Raw genomic sequence first — 18,893 nt, forward strand, 5'->3', positions numbered from 1 at the left:
GTTTTGAACTGACTAAGAGCATGTTTTTGTAAGTGACTAAGGTGGCGTTCCACTACGGCTTGCTAAGCTTCGCAACATGTAGACCATAAATAAAGTTCTGGTGTGAAATGAAAGCGCAGCAGTTTTTTTAGTGCCCCCCCCCCCGCCGAGGATCTTCCCTGGATCCGCCCCTGCCTGAGCTCCCCTTGGCCTCTTGGACAATAGATAGATAATACCGCACAACAATCACGCAAGCTCTTCGAACACACGACCTCCATGTCGAGCAGAGTTATGTACTTACTACACATACAATGCGGTAGAATCATTGGGCCACCCCTCGGAAATTGCTATGGTCTGCGCCGTAAAACTCAGCTCGGACGACAGATGGCACCACGGGAACCGTTGTACAAAGAAGCGCTTCAACCAGGGTATCCAACGCGACTCCTTCCCTTCTCCCGTACCCCCTGCGTGCGGAGGATGGCTTGAGAACCCGCCTCCTGGCACCTCATATGTTTAAGATCATGCGACTGCCTGGGTGTGAGACTAGGAGCACATAGTAAGGCATCAGTACCTGGCGTATTTGCGAGATGAGGTCATTACTAGGCACCTGCAGGCATTGGAAGGCTGCGTTATACTACACCTTCCAAGCGAGACTGCAGAGGCGGAGAGAGCGACGTGTTACGTATTTCAGCACTTATAAGCCATTATGCATATATGCTAAACCCTTGTACACAACGAAGAAAGAAAATAGATTCGCTTCAATAAAAAGTTATCAATTCTGGTCACTGGTTCTTACTTCCTGACGTTAAGCCCCACAGCGCAGTTCTGCTCGTACATTTCTCCCATATCTACAACCCATTACGCGCCATTTAAAGTTATCCCACAATTTTCTGAGCAGTTAAACGATTGCTATCACTTCACCACTCGTTTGGAGTTGGAGTTAGGAAATAAAAATATGAAGATGAAGGCTTCTTCAAAACAAAGGAGCAGGCTACTCCAAAACACTTGAAACTAAAAATCAGTGTGTCTAAAAAGTTCGAGGCGCTGCACTGTCCACAAGAAATGTCATAACAGCAGCTGTCGCACTCTAAGATCCCTCGGCCATTCTCCGAGGAGCTTGACTAAGTCTAGAAGACAGCGGTTCGGTCTCTACAATCCGTCCAGTTTTTCCAGTGCTACCCGTCTCATCAGCGCGGAGATAGTTTGTCAGCTTACTAACAAATGCCACTGAATGTGTGTAGCATGTGCCGTTCTATCAGCTTCGATATTCAACTTGTCTCTCGTCCATCGCCCCTGTGACGAGTGCCTCACGGTGGCCTGTACGCACAAGACGCCAGCGAAACGTTTCCAAATTGTACATAGGTTTCGGTTGTGTATCGTCCTGTTACCTAACTGGCCGTGGCGAAGCAAGATATTTTAAAAACGGAACAAGGAAAGGTCATGTGCGTCCTAACAGTGTTAATTTGGAGTCCAATCCGCTATCCTCAAGCGAACGAGATTGCTGTCTGGTTGATGATACATGTATATTTCCAGATATTCTGCAGAACCCACGAGCTCGATTCATCTTGATGCGTAACGTGAATCTGTGTAAAGCTTATCACACCAAAAAGATTAGCACGCTGTTCAACCATAACATATTGCCAATGTTACAATAGACAGTTACACACAAATCAACTGCCTCAATCGCAATGCTTTTCGGAAAAACATTTTACCGCACGGGCATACTTTTCTTGTTTTCTAGCAATAAATGAGCGATGTCCAAATCCGAACAACTTACCCGTGGAACACGTCGCGAGACATCGCGGAATCCAGATTGACAGCACCTGCATTACGTGGAGGACACAATGTGCTGCAAACCAGAATATTGAAGCAAAAATAATTATTTTTTCTACGTGCCGTAGTAGGCGGGATACGGGCTGTAACGTGTGAGTTCCATGCCTGTGAGAAGTAGATGTGCGATCTGCGCCATCTGTTGACCTGTCTCCCTCTCCGCGTCTATGTGTCGTCTACCCTCTGTATCGTTACTGTTCACAAAACGTTGCAATCAACTTATTTATACGACTGTCTGGTTTGCGTTCTTGTGTTCCGGAATACACAAACCGTCCACCTTCGACTATGAAAGGCGCACTGCAGTTGCGAGAAACGGACGATCTCGGATGATGTGTCGTATAGTAGCTTTGGTCCTCGATAGATCGCGCGCAAGTCGCCTGAAGGTTTGTTGGCACGCGTGTGGAGTCCGCTAGCTTCATGGAGGAAGGAAACACTGGTGGTGTTGGGGGGGGGGGGGGGGGGGCAGGTCACTTAGGCGGAAATTCAGGAGGTCGGGATCAGGAAACTCAGTAGAATTCAGTAGATGTACTAAAAACAAGGGCGAAAAGCTCCACGGCGACCTAGCTAGTGGGCCATATGATAAATAAACGACATATAGGCGATGGAATAGGCAACATATACATGTTATTTGGTTTATACAGTAATGACGTGCTTGCCGTGCTTGCACAGGGTCATTCGATCACGTACTCTCGCTCATACATATGTACATTCAGTTTGTACTAAGTCACACTGAAGTTATAGCAGTACTTGTCTCCTATCAGTCGCTTCGTGTGCAGCAGTCCAGTGATATTTTCTGTCGCAAGCTGTTTCGTTTTCATGAGTTTGACCTCAGAAAATGTCCGTTCCACGCACGCGCTCGAATGCGGCAAGCATAGGAGGTTTACAACGAAACTTCCTAACGACGGAAACGTAAGCCCGTCAGAACTTCGTGTTTGGTAAGTTACCCGGCGTCCTGTGGAATATGCATACTTCTGCAATGTATTTGCTATAAATTGTTTTACTTGGGCAGCCGCTCGCTTTTTTAAATGTGACTGCTTTTTTAAAGGTGCTTTTTTCAAGGTAAAGGTGCGTTCCAGATGCCACATAATCCGTAGACCCCTCACTATGTCAAACCTACATGATCTTCTCGCTGGTACGCAGACCATATTATGAAACCAGACAGTCAGACACTGTCAGTAAACGTCAATTCCAGTTCGCTGTGTAAACCCTCGCTTGAGGCAGAAAATTAATTCAGTACATTTAAGCGCGTTTTGATCTTTTTTTCAGTATTTAAGTAGACGAACTCGTAGTCCAGTAGATCGAAATTTCAGTAGACCTGGCAACACTGAACACAGGGGCGGCCCTTCCAACATTTTGTCATTGGGACGGGCGTGCCAGCCTTCGCATTGCATTGTGGAATGCTCCTGTCTACCATATGACCGCTCACGTGACCCCAAGAGCATGCGCAGGCCAGCCCCCAAAGCAGACGACGGGAGTCGTGATTGTCTTGCAGTTCAGTTATCTGCATGGTGATGAACGCCGCGCGCCCAGCTTTATTTGTGTGTGTTCGGAAGTTTACTTTTGGTTTACCCTTCTATACTAGAAGACCGGCCACGGCCTGCAGGACAAGCACACAGGACTAGAAACATCATTCGTGGCAGCGACGTTTGTGTGACGACGCGGCCACGTTTTGTGTGTTTGTTGCTGAAGTGGTAAAGCATGCCACTAATCAAACTTGTACAACAAAATCAAATGAATCTGTGCAATCGAACGGTTCAAGACGACTCTCTCACAGACAGGAGTGCGAAACAACCGGTCAAGTACTTACTTACGAATGAAACGCTATTCCCGTGACAGAGCTGCTTTTTGTTGAACGACAGCCGCAATCGCGGTAAGAACAAAACGCGGTTCCCGCAATGGTGCTCACATTTTAACAGTAAATGACCTTGGAAAAGCATAAAAGGACGAAAAGCAGCGCGAGTAACAAACCTTGCTAAACCGAAACTTTAGAGGAGATCACGTGGTGAACAGGAAGTAATGGCGGTTTTGTCAGGAGCGACCGCCAGAGGGGTCCCACGGAAATCTGTTCGAAATGGCCGCTCCTTGTGTTTCCTTCCTCCATGGCGGCTTTCTCTGTGCAGCTATCTTTGAAACTCGATTGTTGAAGAAATGCTCAAAATACAACTGAAGTATTAGGCATCTCAAGTGTCCAACTTACACGCTTTCAGAAAAGCCAATTTCTATAGGTTTACCATTCAGTTTACAGTTCTTTTAATGCATTCATTTACATACCAGGCGATACACAATAAGTACCTATTGTACCCTACGGAGAAAAAAAAATCACATGCCCGCATGGGGCTCCTTATGTTATTTTTAGCGTCATAGCACGGGTACGAAGCTTCCACAGACACCTATTGTAGTGGAAAACTCACGTTACCTCCGGAGCTGGACCAATGACTAAGGACTAGCCATCCATTTGTATTCTTTTTTGATTATGTAGCCAAATGACGTAGAGTGACGTGAGGTTTGGTGGTATGCGTTTCTCAACCGTACGGTGTACAAGAAAAGTGAGGAAAAGCAAAAGTCGGAATGGTGTCTCTGTATTCTGCATCATTCACTGCGTGGAGAAGACAGTCTACCTAGTGAACAATCAGTGGCTCTATCACTGAATTGCTTTGCACAGGAACATTCATAATAAAATAGATTTGGCACCACCGTGATACATTGAGTTTCCTGTATCATTCAGTAATACGGCAGAGGAAAGCTTCTGATGTGTTTTTGTCTCTATGCAGACTCTTGACGATGGCTGTACGCTAAGCTGTTGCTGGAACCAAACCAAGGACGAATACCAACGCACTTCAGCACCAGATGGTTACGCATGCGGGAGTAAAAGCAAACAGGTAAATAATCTGTGACTTCATGTACAGGTCCCCGTAGCGCGCCCCGACAAAAGTATACAGGACGCGAGAGCGGTGTACTTTTTGATAAAAAAGAAAGAAAGAAACGAAACTGGCAGGTATGACGAAAACTCCACTGACATCAAATCAACGACAGTGACCTAGCTGTTTATTTCAGCGCGTCTGCCTAATGCTACGTGCGTGGTTCACCCTGTCGACTGTGGTCCGCAGCACGGTCTTCTTCCGTACACTCTTAAAAATGAACTTCACCACATAGCACGCTCTTAGCCAACCATCACCCCGAATGACAACGTTCTCGCCAACGTTCTCGCAAAGGAGGAGCCTATTTTGTGCCATTATGCACGGCACAAAATAGGCTCCTCCTCCCGTTTTCAACAAATCTAAGGCGAGAACGTTGTCATTCGGGGTGATGGTTGGCTAGGAGCGTGCTATGTGGTGAAGTTCATTTTTAAGAGTGTAGGTACACTTACTCTTCCTAGGACGGCCCAAAGCTGCCTGCTATTTACCTCCACGCGCAAACGTAATACCGTCTCCGCTGCTGCTTCGGGCGACGAGAAACCGGCATACACGCGGCGCAACTCTTCACATGCCCCCAGACCGTCGCAGCTCCCCAAAGACCCGATTTTATAGGACCATTCACAATACACTGGGTACACGACCAATCAGAAGGTAGCGGTTGCTCCCTCAATCTTCCAATCAGAAGCCTTGCTGTCCGGCTTGCCGTTTGCCGGTCCCGGCTACCTATGATTTCTGCGTCTGCTAGTCTTCATGCGTGTCGTACAGCTATTCAGTGATTCTAAAATAGCTCTGAAAAGTGTTGTAATGAAGAGAACTATATTTGATTCATCATACTGACACAATCACCTGGCAGGCTGGCGCACACACATGCACTTTGCGTACAGCGTTCATTGCGTCGCACTTGCTGACACACTGCAACCGAGCTCGAACTTGCAAATCTGGCATGCGGATACAGCCTATATTCCGAACAGCGCATGCTTGCTTGCTATATGTCAAACATAAAATTATGCTGTTTCGTGAATCCTATTTTCTTGTCACCACAATGCAAATATGACTCCGCACGAACGCATTCTCCGTGACTTTGAAATCCGATTGGCTGTTCGTATACTGACGCTTGTGTCGACAAACAGTACAACACAATCAGAGACACCATAATCATGCGGATACCACGGCAGACGCAGTAGCTTCCCAATGAAAGAGACAGCCGGCACGTCTGTCAACTTTCACCGTACACTGTTAAAACAGAACTTCACCACATAGCACGCCCCTTACCAACCATCATACCGAATGATATCAATCTGTGTCATGATTTGTTCAAAACAGGGGGGAGGTGCCTATCTGGGACAAGATAATCTGTCCCAGATAGGCGCCTCCTCTCATTTTCAACAAATCATTGCACAGAATGATATCATTCGGAATGATGGTTGGCTAGGAGCGTGCTATGTGATGAAGTTCTGTTTTAACAGTGTACGAGTGTCAAGTGAAACCGCTGAGAGAGTACGCAGCACGGAAGCGAGGGAGCGCGAGGTGTCGTCGCGCCCTTGTGGAATTCCGGCACCCAATCGCAACACTGTTTGGGAGTCCGGCCAATGGGCAAGGATTGTTTCCACGCACGCCTTTTTCTCGTGTCTTCACTTCATCTCGCACCAAGGGAGATATGAGGTTTCGCCGATGCGACGTATGGACAGGATCTTAACGATATTTAGCCCTTAGCAGCTGTCGCTATAAATGTTTTACTACCCCTTACTTTAGGGAACATACAAAACGATGAGACAAAAGGGACGACGCGACACTGCACTGCTCTGCAACTAAAATTGGGAATCCCGAGGCCACCTGACAGGAAGGCCACTATGACACAGTGAAGAGGACCGCTTCTGCAGATTCGCGCGGTTCATCATGTGCCTTCTTTTCCATTGTGAAGAACATGCATATCGCGTTGCAAACAAAGTAATCGAGGTAGGAACACATGAACCAGTTTTGTCAATCACTTATCGTTAGATGCATTCAGCGTTTGCTGGTTCCAGATATTGCGCCCTCTTTCAACGCACGCGTCATGTCGGAACTTGTCTACTGCAGATGCGTGCCCCGCAGATGCTGTGGGAAATGACGTTACTTTATCGCCCTGGCCGTTGCGTGGCGTCCTCCTCTCCTTACTAACTCCTGTCCTAACTCCTTACCCTGTATTCACACGAGTCAGTTTTCTGTCGGCTGACGCTCAGGCGGCAGGGAACGTCACAGCTCTGGTGCTACGTGACCGGGGCTTTTCGCTGCGTCACCACTTCCTGGTCTCCGGAGCGGCAGTCGGAGGCAGCCGGATGTCTTGTCCTCCCAGCAGAGATGCTGACGACCGACGGCGTCTGGTGCCGGCAGAAGGAGAAGGTGACGCAGTGGATACGGACCGCTTTTTATTTCATCAGAATTGCTCTGCAGGTGTCCCATACAGCGACATTCAGTGTACTGTAGCCAATTCTGAATTGGAACGCCAATGATGCTTGGCTTTACCCCAAAAGTTGTGCAACTACACACCGGCGCAGCAGCTTCGGAACAACTATGCAATGCATAAATGAATGCCTACAATCCAGTGTAGCATAGGATTTGAAGAAAAAGGAACCAGAGACACGGAGGAGATAGGGACGGACACAAAAATTCTCAAACACAGCAAAGATTTTATTGACGACAACCCACTATATATTCAAAAACCTCCGAAGGGGAGGAAGAGGAATGAGAGAGGGTTGACTAACACAATTGCCTCGTGTGGCTACCTCTACAGATTCACGAAGCATTCTTCGCCAGGTCACTCTTTCCCTACGCAAAACAGAGGTTTCCGCGAAGAGGGCTTCACAGTTGTTACATTCCCGGAGATGTTGAACTAATTCGCTTGACACGTGGGTCCTTTCTGTGCTAAGCGCATGTTCCCTAAGACGGTCATTCAGACAGCGTCCTGTTTGACCTACATAGCACATGCCACAAGCAAGGGGTATACTCTCTCTTTTATCAGTAGCATAGGATGTTTTTTTTTTCTCTCCGTGACGCGAAACATACACGGAATACAAAGTGTGAATTTTATAAACGCGGATATTTCTTTCGCTGGACCGCACATAATCGTTCGCGTGCACCTTTCCAGTACATGTATAAAAACATAATAACTGGAAGCTACTCTTCCTACCGAAACGAAAATACGAATTCATTTGATTTAATTTAATTTAATTAATTATTCGCTACATGTAGTTCGATATCGCAGCGTCATCGCCAGTCGATCACTTGTCGCACGCTATTGCACCTATGTTAGTGCTCAGCATCGAGATACGCTTCATTTGTGGAAAATAGAATAAAATGCGTGAACGTCCATTCTGAAAATACTCTGACAGGAGTCTGGCTCGTCCACACAGAGATCTGGGTTAAGGGTGTTTTACATTCCATAGCGCTTATTCAGTATCTATTCTTTGGCCCATATCTTGCCTCGGTTGATGCTCTCTGCATCACCCACAAGGAGCGCAAGTGCAATAAGTTTTCTCTTTCGTTGGTCCATCCTGCGCTAGACACAGACGAAATGCAAGCGCGAAAACGGAGACAGAAGGGTTCGGGAAACTGACCCGTGTGAATGCTAGAGAACGAGCTTGCGTCTTCAGACGAATGGTGACCTCGTTTCTCTGATACCCTTTCACTCCTTCCCGACTTGCTGGCGGCAAGGAGGGGCGTGGACGAAAACAACGGTAAGGACGACATGCGGGTTTCGTTATTGGTTTTTTGGAATGTGTCTCGTGGGAGAAGCCGCAAAGAAGCAGGCTGATACACCGGAAATAAATTTTCTCGGCCATCTTAAGGACAACACGCGCGCCTCTGCTGGTAGTTGGAGAATCGAATACAGATCGTTTCTACTTTACAATTTATGAATTGCTTCCCGTGCTTTATGCTACAATTCATGTTCCGGCTTTGATCAATTTCTTGGACAATCGCGGATAAATACGCCTCCGTTTTAGACAGTACTATTACGCCATATTTTTTCCACAGTTTTCTCAGGCAGTGCGATGCTAGGTCAATAACCTATTACTGCTTCGATCACTTTTCTCAACAATCTTCTCCCCTTCTAAACTTTGGAGACTACGCACGCGACAATCATAAATGATGGTACCTGGGTATCCTGCATTTTTTATATTCGATCCTTATATTGTTAAGTGAAGCCGTTTGTTGTCAGGAGCGCACACGAGAGACAGGACGCCCCTTCCCGAAATGAGTGTCGCCGTCATTTATTCTCGCCTGTTGCATGTGGTATTACCCCCCGCAGAAGCGTGTGATCGTCCTGACATGGCGTCAGTGGGGCGCTGTAAGTTTTTGTCGAGGCGACGTGCACCACCTCTTCGACTTTACGGCGACGACAGCGGCGGCCGGGAAGAGATCGAGATACTTTACAACCTCATAAGGGCCGAAAAAGCGACTGAACAATTTTTCCCCCAGGCCAACCTTCCGTTCCGGTTCCAAACCCATACCAGCTGCCTTGGCTCTAAGCGCGCACCTTGCGTTAGGTCGTAGCGGATCTTTTGCTTAGCCTGGGAAATCAGCACATATGTGCGTGCCAGTTGGCGCGATTCTTCAGCCCTGGCCAATGTCCCAGTGACATAGTCGATGCGGCAGCGGTCAGGAGCATACGGGAGCACGGTATCCAGCATGGTCTCGCATTCACGGGCGTAGAGCAGGAAGAACGGAGAAAAGGCAGTAGTGTCTTGCCGGGAAGTGGTGTAGGCGTAGGTGACATACGGGAGGACATGGTCCCAGTTGGAATGAGAGGCGTCCACTTACATGGACAGCATGCCACATAGCGTGCGATTCAGTGTCTCTATGAGGCCTTTGCATTGGGGGCGATATTAAGCGGTCGTCGAATGAACAGTGTTGCATGCGCGCAAGAGTTCAGAAATGACGGTGGACAGAAAGACACCAGCTGCTGTTCACGAGCTGCAACACGGCGAAGGATGGTCTGGTGCAGAAGAAAATTGGCGACGTCTGGTGCTGTTGAGGAGACAAGGGCCGACGTTAAGACGTAACGAGTGTGACTAACAATGCATTTTATGTTCCACTTTTTCCTTCAGAAGGCAATGGGAACGGTCCCAACAGGTCAACTCCAACACGGTGGAACGGGGTCAGGGCCGGCGGGATGGGCTGCAGGAGACCTTAAGGGGTATCCGATGGCCGTTTGCTACGTTGACGTTCGATGCAGGGGCGGGCATAATTATAGATGAATCGTTGCGCTCCTGGCCAGAAGAAACGACTGGTTACGCGGTCGTACACCCGGGCAAATCGGAGATGTCCGGCACAGGGGTCATCATGAAAGTACTCCAAGAGCGCTTTCCGCTGGTGGCGGGGAATAACTGACACATACGATCACCCAAAAGGGTTAAAATTCTGCTTACAGAGTGTGTTGTCACGAAGGACGACATTTCGAACCAGCGATGCTTGCTGCTTGGTCGCGGGCTCACGGCGTCACCAGCGAAGGCATAGTAATCACTTCCATCAGATCAGGGTCACGGGCTTGTTCTGTGCGAAGATCGAGGTGGTCAACAAATGAGACACTTCCAATGCTTCCGCAGCCTGGTAGACGTGATCGTGACAGTGTATCCGCATCTTGATGTTTCAGTCCCGCTCGACACCTCACATCAAAGTCGTATTCTTGAAGCTGAAGAGCCCAACGAGCGAGTCTCCCGGAGGAAGACTCGACGTTCACCAACGAACAGAGCGCGGATGACCAGTAATAACTGCAAAGAGGTTGGATGACGGCCTGCAACCTCCATCAAGTATTAAGTGAAGCAGAAGAGACTTCGCCTGTTTATTGTCTGGAGAGCACGGGTGAGACAGAACGCCCTCGCACAAATGAGCGTCGTCGTCCTTTATCCTCGCCTACTGCCCGTGACAATATACATACATATAGACCTGTTGCTCTGAGCCAGGTGGCGTGAATGAGCAGCAACATCAGAGCCCCATATTTGATCACATTCCCTAGTTTAGCAGACGACACGGCACTTTCAAATACACGGTCCCGAGTTGTTCGTTGTTTTCCATATAAAGTAGATTACAAAGGATTGCCGATGGCTTATACAAGCTCCTGCATCTTTTTTATGCTCTCTAATTGCTGTGCACAAAAGAAAGAGCGGTTTACATGTCTGTCACAACTGTATTGGCGCGTTAAGGCCAGTTCCCACATACAGCGCTTCGCTTTATAGCGCTAGAAAATAGCCCTCGAAATCTGGAGCTGTTTTTCTGGTTGCCGTGCTCACATACTACCGAGCACAGAGTCTACTAGAGCAGCAGTCTACTTCCTGAAGCACAAGGACGAGACTGGAGACAAGATGGCACTTTTCATACGAGAAGCAGAAACACAGACGGGCAATATAGTCAAGCGGGTCCGTACCGACAATGGCGGAGAATTCCTAGGTGGAGAACTCCAAAGATTCCTCGAAAGAAAGGGAATCATCCACGAATGGACTGTCCCGTATTCGCCAGCACAGAATGGTGTGGCAGAAAGCATAAACAGAACTCTAGTGGAAACAGCAAGATCACTGTTAATTGAATCGCGGTTGCCCCCCGAGTTTTGGGCAGAGGCAGTTAACACTGCGGCGTACGTCCGTAACCGATGCAGCAAAAGAATTCTCAACGGGAGGATTCCCGAAGAAATCTTCACGCGGAGGCGCCAGTCCGTAGGCTATTTCAGAATTTTCGGATGCCTGGCGTACATGGCGACGACCACTGAGAGACTTCGCACGAAGTTGGACAGAAGAAGCAGACCTGCCATTTTCTTGGGGTATTGCGATAACAGAAAGGGCTACCGTCTGTACGATCCCGAAAAGCAACAAGTGGTGTTCAGCAGGGACGTCGTCTTTATCGAAGACAAGAGGGGTGCTGATCTACTCAATGTGGAAAACTACGTGGGCCAGCACTACGAAAAACTTCTGTATCGCAAGTGCGATTCACAAGAGCCAACTGCCAGAAGCCATGACGATCATGACAACGTCGTTACTGTCTACGAAGATGTGCGTTCAGAGGGCAGCACCGAAGACGCCGGTTGCGGCGGTGAGGATCTGCATAGGGGCGACGGCTTAGGCGATGATCGAGCCCAGCAAGAACAAAACGAGGATCACGGACTCCGCAGATCCGCAAGGATCAGCAGGCCACCCCGATGCCTACAGATCGACTCAACACCAAGCGGCAGTCGGAATCGGTTCCGTTCACTCGTTGAACAGGGGGGACGTGTGCGACGCTGGTGGTCGCACAAAGCGGTGGTTTTCATTCGAGCAATCGTGCGATACCGAAATTGCCGCTGTGTGACGCTGCCAGCGCACTCATCTACCCCCCTGAGCGAAGGGGCGAGTGAGCCCGTCGCTAGGATGTCGCGCTGAAGAAAAAAAATGCAGCGTTCGCGCGTTTCGTGAACTTTTGTCTGGACTTGTAATATTACGAAAACATGCGTGCGTTTGGTACCTACTATCCAGGGCCGTTCCAAGAGCGATGTCACATGCACCTGTTGGCTGCCGAACGGCGGGGTGATCGAAATCTCGTAAGGCTGCGTTATGAAGCTGCTGACACTAACCCTTGTGACAACTTCCCATAACGGCATCCTTTAAAGTGACAGTCTGTGACAGTCCGGTTGAAAACATCGGTCTGGAAAACACCGTCCTATGATTTCTAATACTCCCCACACCACCGTGCAAAATATTTAAGAAGAAATCGTATCGTGCGATTTATAATATATTTTTTTCTACACCGCAATTGGCCCCGAGTAAAGGCTGCAGTGAGCTCTAGCGTAACGTGCATAAGAGCAAAGCAGCACGTGACTTGTGCATGCCTGTTTGCGCGATTGTTGGTTGTTGCGTGCCTGCATTTGCCCAGTACGATGATTTTGAGTAGCAATCACACGTTATCCTGAGTAAAATGCAGAGTAGCGTCAATGCAAACACAGATATCAGGACGGAGCCTACGGTTCAGTACACTCGTAGAAAAAGACTCCTCTCTGTATTCCCAGCAACGGCGCAGTCCTGCGCCCCACTTTGTCCATTGAGGACGTCATGCTCACGTGACGGATGACGTACATAGAGGACCCTTCGTGCAAGGAGTATGCGAGGGAGAAAAACGAAACCGGATGTCTTCAGAGGAGTAGTTTTTATTCAGTGTCTCGAAAACCACGCAGTTTTGTGAGCTGTAACTTTCCACACACCATGTAAGCCCCCGTGGCAGTTGGAAAAAATCAACTTCCAGCTGCGAGTTACGAATGTTTGACTGAATCGCTCCTAGATAATTTTAAAAGGAATGCTTACACAAAAGATTAGCACACATGTCGGACATTGGTAAGTCCTAGCCTATAACGGATACCGTGCTGGATACGCGACGGCTCTACGACTGCATGGGACATGTAAGTAACGCCGTTTTGTCTTCTTCGAAAACGCGGTACACTCTAAGAAAAAAAAGGAGTAGTTTCACTCCTTTTGGGGGACTAAATGCATTGCCATAAATAATTATCTCTTTTGGGAGTAAATGCAAGGGAGTAAATGAATGTCACAGATTGGAGACTGCATTTCACGCGCTGTTTTAAGAGTCCCAAGTACATAATTCGTGTGCATGCATGAAAATACTTTGAAACAAACCGTCAACCGTGATATATCGACCGATATAAAATCTTGCGCCATACATAGGGCACAATTTGCGAAGAAAGAAGCGCTAACTGTTTCTTACTCTGTGTGGGTGGAAAATTGCTACGTTGGCTCAGTTATACAGCCTTATGACGTAAAAAATTGACCATGGGCACATATTTACGTAGACTGTTGCATTCAGAAGACCATTCGCGAAGTTCAGTGACAATTTTCAGTGCTTTGGAGTAAATGTCTTGGTTCGGGGCTAAAAAGGGAAGTAATTGCTGTCAAGGGAGTAGAAGCTGCAATTGCTCCCCGTTTTACTCTCTTTCTTTCTTTCTTTTTCTTTTTTTGAGTGTACTTGAGGTACGCAACATAAGAAGCAGCTGAACACAAGTTCGTCAGACGCCGTTGACGTATGTATAGACAGCTGTATAGAATGTTATCAAACAGTGTGGGCTTCAAATGGGGCTTCAAAAAATGGGCTTCGATTAGGGTTGCCTCCTCTATGTTCCAAGACGTGGGAAAAGCCACGTTCCATAGCAGAGCAGACAATTGAAAAAGGGCAATGAAGTTTCCTAAGATTCATTACAAGCATTTGCGTAGTGGGCCACGCTTCATCAGGTAAAAACACTAAGGGTGCTTGCTGGTTTTGATCCTGCTCATCCTCCTGGAACTCGTTGAATATTTCCGGTCTTTTCTCTTGTTTGTTTCAGGTGTGCTTCATGGACAAGTGCGTACAACGCAGTGTTCTCACGAAAAAGGGTAAAACTTCAAAGCCTACAACCCCAAAGCCCAAAACCCGAAAGCCCAAAACTCGGAAGCCCAAAAGCCGGAAGCCCAAAAAGTCATAATTCTTATTGTTACACCAGTCAATAAAGATCCGTGCGCAAGCCTCACCTTACATAGGTAACATTTTGACACATAGCAACGTGAGGGTTGGGCACCCGCAATTCAAATAAATGAGTATTTCATTTACAATGAATAGCACAAGTGATGTGACATCTGGTGACAAAACCAACGAAATTATGTAAGCTTTAGGCCTCGGTCGTATATTAGAGGGCTTGGATTCTTGCACCAACAAAATAACTGCTAGGATGAAACAGAACGAAAACCTCAGGTACGGAGGTTACTCACTCATGCATCAAAAATATAATGCTTTCAGCAACTTCCGAAACTTCGTGGGATCACGGACGGCGACGGTAAAGGTAGCCGGGTTGTTCCAGTCCTTAGCTGTCTTAGGGACGAATGAGTTAGCATAATAGTTTGTAGGGCTACATGGGATGAATAGTTTCTCAAAGTGGTCTAGGGAATTGAGTGTATACGATGAGGAGATGAAAATAGAGAGTATCTAGGAAGATTGTTATGATAGTATAATTTATGAAGTAATGAAATATGAGCGGTGATACGGCGAGTAGAAAGTAGACAGCGCTCTTTGAGGAGTGTTGCGCTAGAAAAACGGGAGTAGTCAGAGAAGATGAAACGGGCGGCTCGATTTTGTAGCGCCTCTAATTTGGAGGTCAGATGATCATGGTGAGGTTCCCACATAGACGGAGCATATTCAAGCTTTGGGCGGACTAATGAAATATAGAGCTGGCGTTTGAGGTCAAAAGGGGCTTTTGAATAATTAAGCTTAATAACACCGAGTGTTTTGGTTAGCTCTGGTTACTGCGGAATTAATACGAAAGTTCCAGAAGAAGTTATTTGTAATATGCACGCCTAAATACTTACAAGTATTTACATTATCTAGTTCAATGCTACCAAGGAAGTAGGAATTAGTAGGGCTGTTGTTACGACTGATCGATATATTTACATTTATTAGTCGTCAGTGACATGAGCCACGTTTGACACCAGAGCGTCTAAATCTTTCTGTGAGGCTCAGACACCGGATGGAGAAGAGATTACAAGATATATTACGCAGTCATCAGCAAAAGGATTTATACGTGAGGTCATGAGAAGGGGTAGGTCATTGATATAGATAAGAAATCGAAGGGAACCCGGGACGGACCCTTAGGAAACCCCTGATGTGACTGGTCTCACAGAAGAACAGGTGTTATTGACGCAGACAAATTGATTTCTATTACGCAGGAAAGTTTGTGAATCCAAGCTACGATGGTGGGATCGATAACTTGAGAAGAACAAGATGGTGCGGGACCGTGTCAAAAACGGAAACTTTACGGAAATCTATGAATATGGCGTCAGTATGGGACTCCTGAGCATCCTTGACGAAAACCATGTTGCAAATCGGGGAAAAAAAAGGGACTGGACTCAAGAAAGCGTATGACATTAGAATAGATAATGTGTTCGAGAATCTTGCAAGGAACAGGGATTAGAGAAATGGGTCTGTAGTTACCTGGGGATTGAGTGTCGCCTGATTTGTGAACAGGAAGTACCGTTGCCATCCTCCAGTCGTTCTGCTCTTCAGCACTTCAGGCTCTGCAAAAATATTCTATATAACAAGAAGCAAGTTATGTCTTTTGTGCTTTTGAGGAACTTAGACGTAATATTATGAGTGCCAGGGCCGGAGGATACACTTTGAGGTTTTCAATGAGAGAAAACATTCCGACGGCGCCAAGGAAGATAGGGTCCATTGAGAAGGTGACAGCGTAAGTGCTGACAACAGGGGAGTCGGAGATCGATTGGCATACAGTGAATCGTTTGGAAAATTCAGTATTTAGGACATAGGCGCACAAATCACGGGGCACTGTGTGACAATCATCGACAAGATGAAGTAGACTGTGCTCCAGATCCTCAAGAGCACCACAGTGGCAGCAAGTGGGAGAGTTAACTTGTCTCAAGCGGTAATGCCACTCAGCTGTAAAGGCCACTTCGATCGCTATGTAAAGGGGCCCATTATTTTATTCCCAACCTCCCCACCAGCAATGGGGTAGAGTATCGCCTTTGTCGATGAACCTCCCCGCTTTCCATTTCAAAATAAAGTTGTTGTTGTTGTCAACGACAAGATTTACAACATGATTCGCTGATTGCCTAATACAATTCCAAAACAGTCTGTACGTCTGTCTGTCAGTCTGTCTGTACGTACATGCAGCAGAATGATATTTCGCCCAACTGTTTGGGTTACGGCTGCCACCAGCCCTGCGAAACAGGCGCGTCTTCTTTTTCCTAAGGCGTTTAAGATCTCTATGAAACCATGGCGAACCTTTGTAAGTTGGAATAGAAATTCTGGGAATAGAGTGCAATGAAAGGATTAATTTCATTCTTGAAGAGAAGCTGGTTCTAATTCAGTGACCTCAGGGCGAGACAAGAGAGGACGCCTTCAGAGAAAATCGAAAGAGACTCGTTGATGGCCTGAAAGTTTGCTTCTGCGTAACACGTGATAGTTTTACTCGATGCAGGCCACCTTGGTAAAACAGATATCAATTGAAGATACCACAATGTCATGGTCACTGATACCATGCAAATCAACAGAACGAATGGTATCAGGGTGTGTTGTACAGAACAGGTGGAATGTGCTGGAGCGGGTGGAGCAAATTCTGGTATAGGAGACTCAATTAATTGGGCCAGATTAAACGTTGAAACCACGGTACGAAAATCCTCGCAAACACTATTACACGGGCAAGGAAAAGGTAAAGCATCCCAAAGAATGACAGGAAAATTTAAATCACCAATCAAGTAGACAACGGATGAAGGATATTTGGAACATAATTCGCAGAGGGCATCGTCTAGTGAAGAAAGAAAAGTTGGCAGAGAGTACGGTGGGCGATAGCACAGACCAAATAAGTTATTATGGACTCCATATATGGAGATGCACACCATTTCAAGATTACTAATTGACAGATTGACAAGAGTGGGTTTAAAACATATATTGACAGCCAAACGCACACCACCACCGATACGTTGCTCTCTATCCCGTCGAAAAACACGATACATCAAGGAGCTATTGTTGAAAGCTCCATTATCCATCATTTCAGGCGACAACCAGGACTCCGTAAAGGCTATAATGTCGGCATCGCAATCATCGATGTGGGCGAATAAGCGATCACGCCTTTCACTTGAGCGTGAACTACGCTGAACTAGCTGAAATAATGAGCCCCTTCACAAAACGGATCCAAGTCTTACGATGTCCAGAAATTACTCACATCCCCATTTTTTCTTTGTCACAACACCATCTGTATTAGAGCCCTGCACTGGCCGACTTTTCCGGGTCGCACCGAAAGATCACCCGGCCTGGCCCAATGACTCAGGGACTAGATCCTGACTTGGTATTTCCAACGGTGACGTGCGCGTTTCTAGCGCCTATTCAGCAAATTTCTGAGTATTTATTTAAAGAGAAGACATAGCCCTAAACATACAAGAATTCCCGGGTTAACAGCAGAACAGCACGGGACCTAATTGAATCCAGAACGTACGCGAGCAAGCGCGTTATCGTTACACTACGCCAAGTTTATATCAAGGTTACTACCAAGGTTACCAATTTGTTATCTGGAACCTGTCTTGTGTCTGCTTCGTTTCTGTCGTCGTCATTTTCTCTCTCTCTCTTTCTCTCTCTCTCTTATAATGCACCGACGTGATAACCCAACGTGCTCCTATGGATCTAAAATATTCCGATGCTGAAAATGGACTGTTTTGCTCTACTCACCTTTTGTCATTGCCGTTGCGACTTCATTCTCTGCCATATTATTTCTAGGATTATTATTCTAGGACATTATCATTAGGTCCACTGGCAGCAAATTTCCCTTGACTTCAGAAGCCTGAACACCTATATAGAATCTCGTGACCACAGGGGATTCTTCCTTTTCGCCTTTTGCGTTAAGTCCTGCTGGGTCTTTAAATGCGGTGTCCGCGAAACAACAAACTTTGCCAACTTGGGTTATATTGACTTCGTTCATGTTTCGACGTCAACAGTCTCCGTCACGTGACTGAAAAACAATGCGAACGAATAACGAAATTCGAACCACGCCAAGAATGCTACTGCCAACGGCCAGTACAGCAACTGTGGCTACGTCCGCCGTACAGACGTGGACAGATGGAGAGAGGACAGCAGGATGGAGTGGGGGACAGAAGGGTTAGTATGCGTCCTGGGCCGACTTCAGGGGGAACTGTGCAAACATTTGTCTGGAAGGTCTTCGGAAAAGCCAGGGAAAACCTCAGACGGCACAGCCGGTGACAGGATTCGAACCCGTGTCACATCCCAGTCTCGGCGTGGAAAGCGATCATCCTAACCACGGGAGCAGGTCACCATAACCAATACGCTCTACTGCTCTGACGTTGTTTCCGTGATCGAATAGATCTTTACCCGAAATACGTCATCACGACGTCGACATTGACAACTGAAACCGAAACAAAGCGGAACGGAAGAGCTGGGTAACCCGATTGGGCACTTGTTCGCTGCCTCCTATTGAAAGAAAAGTAGGACCGAAGGTTGCGTCCCCTTCAGAGACCATCGTAACCCCCTGAAGACCGTGGCTTTCGGGCGCGACCTTGTTCGCCCCTATCTTCGAGCGTACTTCAAGTCTACCAAATTGGTGGCGCTGTCGAATACTATGGCGTCATTTGTTTACAAACGGCTAGACGTCTATTAATCGAGGCGCTCGAC

General features: G+C 47.1%; 1 protein-coding gene and 1 long non-coding RNA gene across 3 annotated transcripts in view; one reads left to right on the plus strand and one right to left on the minus strand.

The window, feature by feature from the left end:
- The window catches only part of LOC135370186 (uncharacterized), a 51,570-nt gene that overhangs the window by 23,348 nt on the left and 9,329 nt on the right, over nt 1-18,893 (plus strand). Inside the window, exons 9-10 of one of the 2 annotated variants that reach the window (XM_064603889.1) lie at nt 4,581-4,688; nt 14,053-14,315. In XM_064603889.1, coding sequence (XP_064459959.1) covers nt 4,581-4,688; nt 14,053-14,190 — 246 coding nt within the window. In that variant the 3' untranslated portion in view covers nt 14,191-14,315. Of the gene's footprint in view, nt 1-4,580; nt 4,689-14,052; nt 14,316-18,893 lie in introns of those variants that run through there. The other variant, XM_064603890.1, reaches the window with a different exon arrangement.
- Nucleotides 1,757-18,187, minus strand: LOC135370187 (uncharacterized). Its single transcript, XR_010415240.1, has 3 exons — nt 17,937-18,187; nt 15,690-15,772; nt 1,757-1,828 (listed from the first exon to the last, which is right to left on the minus strand). It is a non-coding gene; the product is annotated as an uncharacterized LOC135370187 (long non-coding RNA).

This window comes from Ornithodoros turicata, chromosome 10 (assembly GCF_037126465.1).
Source record: "Ornithodoros turicata isolate Travis chromosome 10, ASM3712646v1, whole genome shotgun sequence".
NCBI lineage: Eukaryota > Metazoa > Arthropoda > Arachnida > Ixodida > Argasidae > Ornithodoros > Ornithodoros turicata.